General features: G+C 40.5%; 1 gene segment (V, D, J or C); it reads right to left on the bottom strand.

The window, feature by feature from the left end:
* Positions 1 to 6,322: 6,322 nt before the first annotated feature.
* LOC119800420 lies at positions 6,323 to 6,896 on the bottom strand. The segment is given in 2 exon segments: positions 6,323 to 6,675; positions 6,826 to 6,896. Coding segments are annotated over 2 exon segments (399 nt in total).
* Positions 6,897 to 7,352: the final 456 nt, after the last annotated feature.

Genomic DNA, 7,352 nt, shown 5'->3' with positions numbered 1-7,352 from the left:
GTGTGGCTATAGTAAAGGGCCAGTTCAGGCCCCCTCTCCTCAGCTGCTCAAGGAGCAAGCTGGGGACATCTCCTTGAACACCTGGGAACTGCTCTAGAGCCCAATCTCTTGCCTACCTTCAAATGGCTCCCTTAATTAAGATATATACTTCCCTGATTCCATATCCACTCTTCCTCCATTCAACTGTCCCATTCCCCAAAGCTCTCCCCACCCTCCCTTTCTCACTTCTCTCTCCCCATCTTCCCTTACCCCCATCCTGCCCCCACCCCAAGCTCTCAGTTCTTACAGTCCCTCCTGCTCCATTTCTGTGATGTTCTGTGGCACTAGGTGTGGGAATTGCATTGTAGATGTATTAACTGGAACTAGAGACTCCACAATATTTACTATCTGCTTTTTGATCAGTTGTCTATGGCTGTAGTAGTGACTCTCTGCTTTAAAATAAAACTACTTTCATCAGGGTTTAGAACTATACTTATCTGTGTGTATTGGCAGTGGCCATGTTGGAGGAGCTGCAGTCGACAATGAAGTTTATGAAGTATGGCTCACCAGTAAGTATATCTAGGAAGAGTGTTGGAGAGGGAAAACCCCTTCTTAGAGGGGTTTGTCTGCTTCTTGTCCCTTTCTTCTCCTGTTCCTTCTCCTGCTTGCTGCTTCTGTGTACTTAACTGAATTTGGCATGGTGTGATTGTAGAATGGGAGAATTCCACTGTATCCTGTACAGTGTGGTTGTTTTATGGGAAAATCCCTCTCCTTATTTGTAGATCATAATGAAGAAGATTTTCATAGAGCAATGAAGCTTAGAGATGTGAGACTGGCTTAAGATGGAAAATTAAAACAAGGAGGTTTCATGCATTATAGACAAGTTAGTTCTCACTATGGATAAACAGTCTGATGATTAAAGAAGACAGTTATGTCTCTACATCCAAGGTTAGGTCTGAGTTTCTTTGTCATGTAGCTTACAGAATTAATCTCAGGTCTTAGTGTGCACTTTGAAAACACAGAGTAGTGAAAGGAAATTAAAATATCCTACTGTGTGTAATACAGCTGATTAGCTAGACCACTTGATTAAGGTTCTGTAGACTAAAATAAGGATAAAAATCTGCTACACTATAACCACAAATGGATGCCTGCCAGTACAAAGGGACTGGCTGAAATACACTTGACTTGCTTAAAACTTATTTAATCAATAATAAAAGAAGCATTGCTTGAGGGTTGGAAAATTAATAGAAATGAAAATGTTTAATTACATGTGGACTTCTAATAAAGCATGTAAGTTGTGGTCATATTGGGATTTCTTCCCAGGTAAGGATTTTAATTTGATGTGGAAAATACATAATTTTCAGTTGTGAAGTAATTTTCTTCTTGCATTGAGACTTTTTTTAGGTGGTATAAATGGTTAATAGAAAATAAAGACAGGAAAATTAAGTTTTGCCCCCTCAGGTAAGTCTTCTGTGTGTGTTTAGCTTCTGAGTCCACATCCACTCTCCAGTTTTTCTGACTGGAGACTGGAGTTGACTATAGCTCATTTCCAGCAGTGTATATGATAGAGGACTTTCATTGGTTAATTAATAAAGAAACTGCTTGGCCCAATAGGTCAGAACATAGGTGGGTGGAGTAGACAGAACAGGATGCTGTAGTGAGGCAGACGCTTCAGGCAGTCACCATAGGCAGTAGCCAGCCATGCTTCTCCTCTCCAAGACAGACACAGGTTAAGATCTCTTCTGGTAAGCAACCACCTCATGGTGCTACACAGATTACTAAATATGGGTTAAAGGAAGATGTGAGAATTAACCAAGAGAATTAATAAGAGGCTGAAACTAATGGGCCAGGCCGTGTTTAAAAGAATACAGTTTCCGTGTAATTATTTCAGGTATAAAGCTAACTGGGTGGCGGGACGCAGCCACCACCGTTCCATCTACATGTATAATCATAAGTACTTAGAATACAGTTAGAAGCTACATTGATTTAGGAAAGTGGCTGCTGTAGTGGGTTCTTCTCTAGAGTCTATGACCTCTTCTACTATGGGTAGTTAGGTTTCTAGTATCAGGCTGGAATTCATTGGTACTGAACAACCTTGAATTCAATGAGGTATATGTTATTTTCCCCACAGATATAAGAGCTGCTATTGTACCTGTCTGTGGCCATATCCATGTCAGTGGAGCAGCAGATGGCATTCGACCTCAGGGTCTCAGCCCACCAGGAGGCAAATCCCTGATGGGTGAATCTGTTATGCCTAGATCATAAAGTCCCACCAAAACCAACTATGAGACCAAGTCCTGTATGTAAAACAAAGAACCTTTATTCTTATGCAAGTCTGCAAACTCAGACTCTCCATGTGTCTAGCATACTGGAGTGATTGGAGAGCCCTGATCTCAGTTGGGGTTGGATTTTTATAGTAGCAAAGGGTAGGTATGAGGAATTTCTAATCCTCAGGACCCCTGATTGGCTGACATTTTTCTAAGGGTGTCCTGGTGAAAAGTGATGGGTGTGTGCTGGCAAGTGATCCTATCCACAATAGTTGGAATGTAATGAATTTCCTTTGGATGGTCTGTTCCTGGGCACTACCTGCTATGGCAGCTGTACGGCTTGGGTCCCATTTGTGGCCAGGCTTCCCTGGACCCACATGGCCTGGGCCCATTATGGGTGGTCAGACTGCCATGGGCCCCACAAATCTCTGACAGGCAAGGTCCCTTATCCACAGACTCCAGAATGCCTTTTGCTTCTGCTGTGACTGTACATTTTTGCTGCTGCCATTTTTCTCTGGTATGTGGCATGGTGTGAGTGGGTGTAGGGAGATCCATATGCCTGTGGTATAGTATGTTTACCTCATAGAAATATGCTGTTCTACTGGACATTTTTCCTATGGATTATAAAGATGATTTCTTCCTAGGTTTAATTGATTATAATAATGTTAGCTTAAATAGAGTTTTGATGATTAAAAAGTAAAACAAGGAAATATATCACAGCTATAACAAATGAATTTCTATGAGGAGTCATGGCTTATTAGGTGAATGATTAAGAAAATCCATTAAGTCTCAGTAACCCAGCTTGCCTAAAATCTGTTAATTTTAAGGTTGGGAGATGCGTTCACAAGTTTCAGAGTGCATCATAGCTGAAACAAAGCTTTGAAAATAACTTAAAGTTAGATCAATATGATTTTATCAAGTATCTTTGAGGTGGAAAACCCAAGAAGAAAATTTTAAATTTTAGAAAGGCACATAGTTGAATGAGGAATTTATTAAGATCAGGAAACAAGAACAAAGAAGTCCTATTATTAGCTGACATACTTTTCTTGCTAGGATGAGTTGGAGTCAAAGGCAAAGATAAATTCCTTGTCCTTATTTCTACTCTCAGTAACATGATGCTAAAATATTGATGAATGGAAATGTACCCTAAAGATTTAAAGTAGAACTGACCAATTCTTTTTTATATATAGAAGTTTTTATTTGTGATTCTTTTAAGATTTTTTTGCTTATCTTTCTTTTTTTATTTTTATTAAAGATTTCCATCTCTTCCTACTTCCCTCCCCTCCCCTCCACCCATACCTCCACTCCCTCCCTCTCCAGGCCAAAGAGCAGTCAGGGTTCCCTACACTATGGGAAGTCCAAGGTCCTTCCAACTTTCCCCAGGTCCAGGAAGGTGAGCATCCAAACTGACAAGGCTCACACAGAGCCCATCCATGCTGTAGAATCAAAGCCCATCACCATTGTCTTTGGCTTCTCAGTCAGCCTTCACCGTCAGCCACATTCAAAGATTCCCGCTTAATCACATGTTCCATCAGTCCCATTCCAACTGGTCTTGGTGATCTTCCATTAGATCTGTCCCACCGTCTCAGTGGGTGAATGCACCCCTCACGGTCCTGACTTTCTTGCTCATGTTCTCCCTCCTTCTGGTGATGGATGCAGATAGAGACAGAGACCCACATTGGAGCACTGGACTGAGCTCCCAAGGTCTTTTAAGATTTATTATAAGATTACATTTTGGGATAAGCAAGAACGTGATTGGTCCTTTCTTTGTAACTGCAAAACCCAGCCTGACAAGAAAGATTATCTTGCTTGCTTACATTTTGTTAATGTACAAGTTTTGTCAATACAAATGTATCTGGGGAAATTTGTTTTTACCTGTATTATATAAAATGTTTAATCATATAAGAGCTATGGAAAACAGGCCAGTTATTTTTTTTACTTCTATTCATTGTAAACATTTAGTTAAAAAACAGAATGTAAGCATGCTATGATTTTTATACTGCCTGAATTATTTTGTTGAGATATATAACCTGTAAGGGAAAGAATAAAGATAGAACTAAAATGAGTTAGAAGGAAAACATCAAGAATGAGAGAATAAGGAAGAATAAAAACAGAGTTAGAGTGAAAACATCAAGAGAGACAGAAGGGTCATTTATGGATAGAGAGGAGAAAAGGAAAATAGAACATAGAATCAGAGAGTACAAAAGAAGAATAAAGAAAAGTTCTGAACCATCTATAGAGTGTGTGAGTCTATAGTCCCTATCCCCTCAGATAAAAAAGTCATACTACACCCTAATTCTGGGGATTCACTTTGAGACCTGCCCTGCTGTAAGCTGCTTCCCCACACAGTGATATGCACCCTTGTGGAAATCTTTTTATGGTGGTCCTTGTTTTGGTTTATACTCTTTACTCAACTTAGTAGGATTATTTATTGCTTTTCTACCTTGGATTCTTACATGACACCTTCATATACTGTGAGAAGTCATGCTCAGGGAAGAATCTTCAGGGCAGTTCAAAGTTCCTTCAAGTCTTATTTCTAAAGCATGTGGTGTCATTAGAAATAGGGTCTTACCTTCAAATTCTATGAGGGCAACCAAGGGCAATGACATTAGCCTGGTTTATTTGGAGGAGTCTCTTAAGTCCCCAGCTAACAACTTGAAGGGAGATTTCCCATACCTAGAACTGGTATTTTTTTATTAGATTTGGTATTCATACTAGGTTTGACAAGCACTCTTTCTGAGAGATTCAGTTCTATGCTGTGCCATTTAAGAAGTGATTGGGATTTAAAAATTCTGTTTGACATTCAGTTTTGCTTCCTAATCAGTAAGATAGCATATACTACTTTATTGTTCTCTGTGAACACAAACGTGAATCTTTCTTGAGAGACACCATGGTCTTTGATTTCAGATCTTTCTTACTTTACAGAGAGATAAATATGATTTCTAGAACATTTTACATTAAACCAATATTTTGTTTCCAGAATTGAGAAGGATCAAAAGCTTGGCTTCCTTTCCAACATTGCAGAAGAATTATCGGAGAACCTAACTCTAATCTCAGATGAGTGATGATACCATGTCCTGAGGATTTAAGGTAGTGTAGTGGCTTATGAGAGTGGACATTAAGGGCTTTCTGGACAAAGTCTTTCATGATTAGCCTACTTGATACACAGTGTGTAGGGAAGGGGAAGGGCTGTCTTTCATGGCAGCATCTTCAGAGTTCTATCGGCTCTATTTCCTTAGCAGCTTCACTGAGTAGAAGCTGTTGGGGAGTGTGATGATTTGAATGAGAATGATCCCCATAGACTCATATATCTGAAAATTTGGTTCCAGGTTTTGGATTGTACAGGAAGGTCAGAACATGTGACCTTGTTAGAGAAGGTGTGTCATTACTGGTGGTCTTTGGAATCTCAAAGCCAAAGCTAGGCCCAGGCTATCCTTCTCTGTGCCCTTCTTTGTGATTAAATGTAAAACTTCAGCTAGCTCTCCAGGAACATGCCTGCCTGTCTGCTGCTCTGTTCCCCACAATGATGGTAATGGACATACCCTCTGAAACTTAGTCAAGCCCCCAATTAAATGCTTTCTTTTATAAGTTCTCTTGGTCATGGTTTCTCTTCACAGTGATAGAATAGCAGCTGAGATTGGAAGTCCACCTGAACTCTCTGTAACATGGACCATTGACAAGAAGAATCTAAAATACATGTGAAGTGAGACTGAAGGTTATGTTTAAAGACTAGAGTCTATGTTCCTCTTTTGGTCATAAATTTGTGGGGTGATAACAGAAGATGCTGGAGAATTTAAATCATTAAATTTTGTAAGACATCTTGGTAGAGATAAATTCTATGTCAGGGTTTTTCTGGAGATATTTGCCATAAGAGATCCTCCAATTTTGAAGAGAACAGTATTTCGGGGATAAAAGTGTAGGTTGTTTCCAGCAATGACTTCCATCCTTTCCTGTCAGAAAAATCCACAGATTCCTAGGTTTTTAGGACTTTGATTTGAAATTTGTTGATGTTTTTCAGAGGGTTAACAAACCCCACTTAGAGACATACACAGGTCTCCCTCACAGGGCCACTCCCCTCAGCCCTTTTGCCCCCTTGGTTTGTGTGCAGCTTCCCCTGCAGTCTCCCTCACTGTGTCACTCAGAGCACAGTAGTACAGGGCAGAGTCCCACAGCTGCACTGAGGACTTCTGCAGGTGGAAGGAGCTGCTGCTCTTATGGAGAGTGGCGTGGAACCCTTGGTGCTCTGTCCTCTTGTTGTCTGTGGAGCCCTTCAGGAGTAGTTGAGGGGCTTTGTTGAGATATTGCACATACCAGAAAATGAAAGGAGCTAAATCAATAGTCTGATAGGTGCAGTTCAGCATCACAGGTGAGCCCTCTGTGACAGTAACCAGGCCTTCTGTCTGGGTCACTGAGTCTCCATTGCTCCTCCCTGAAAATAAATAAATAAAAAATGAATGAGAAAATTAATGAATAAATAGATAAATAAGGAGGAATTACATTGCCATGTGAGATTGTAAGTAAAGACTTTCTTAACTGTAACAAAATGACATCATCACTACTTAGGGTAAATGTAACTTACTGAACATTAAGAGGACCAGCAGAATTGAACAGGCGTCAGGAAGCATGACTGTAGAAGTAAATGACACTTGGTTCTTGAGTTCACCAAACTTACAGGGCAAGTCTTCTCAGGAACTTAGTAAAACTCATAAATAAGGACCTCCTTCTGCACAGTGACAATCTGTCATGTGAAGCCACCACCTAGATTAGATGTTAACCACATCTGAAGAAGCAGCACCCTCCTCTGGTTTCTGTTCAAACTACCATAGATGTCTGCACCACACATTGTGAGCAATTTGAAACCTCACCCTAAGGAGGAAGGTCTCAAGCCCCCAGTGGGTGGCTGAAACCACCAGTGTTACTGAACTGTATGTATTCTGTGGTGAATTTCTATTATACTAACCTGCTCCCTCCACTCCTGCCAGATCCATCCACTCTTCCTTACCAACACAGTTTTGTGTCCCCTGCCCCTGACATAAAATAAAAATCCATCAAGGTTCGCATTACAGTTGGTCCTATGCGTATACTCTTGGATGTGTGGTCTATGCA

Source organism: Arvicola amphibius, chromosome 13, assembly GCF_903992535.2.
Source record: "Arvicola amphibius chromosome 13, mArvAmp1.2, whole genome shotgun sequence".
Classification (NCBI taxonomy): Eukaryota; Metazoa; Chordata; class Mammalia; order Rodentia; family Cricetidae; genus Arvicola; species Arvicola amphibius.
This window is presented reverse-complemented; position numbering and strand designations above follow the sequence as displayed.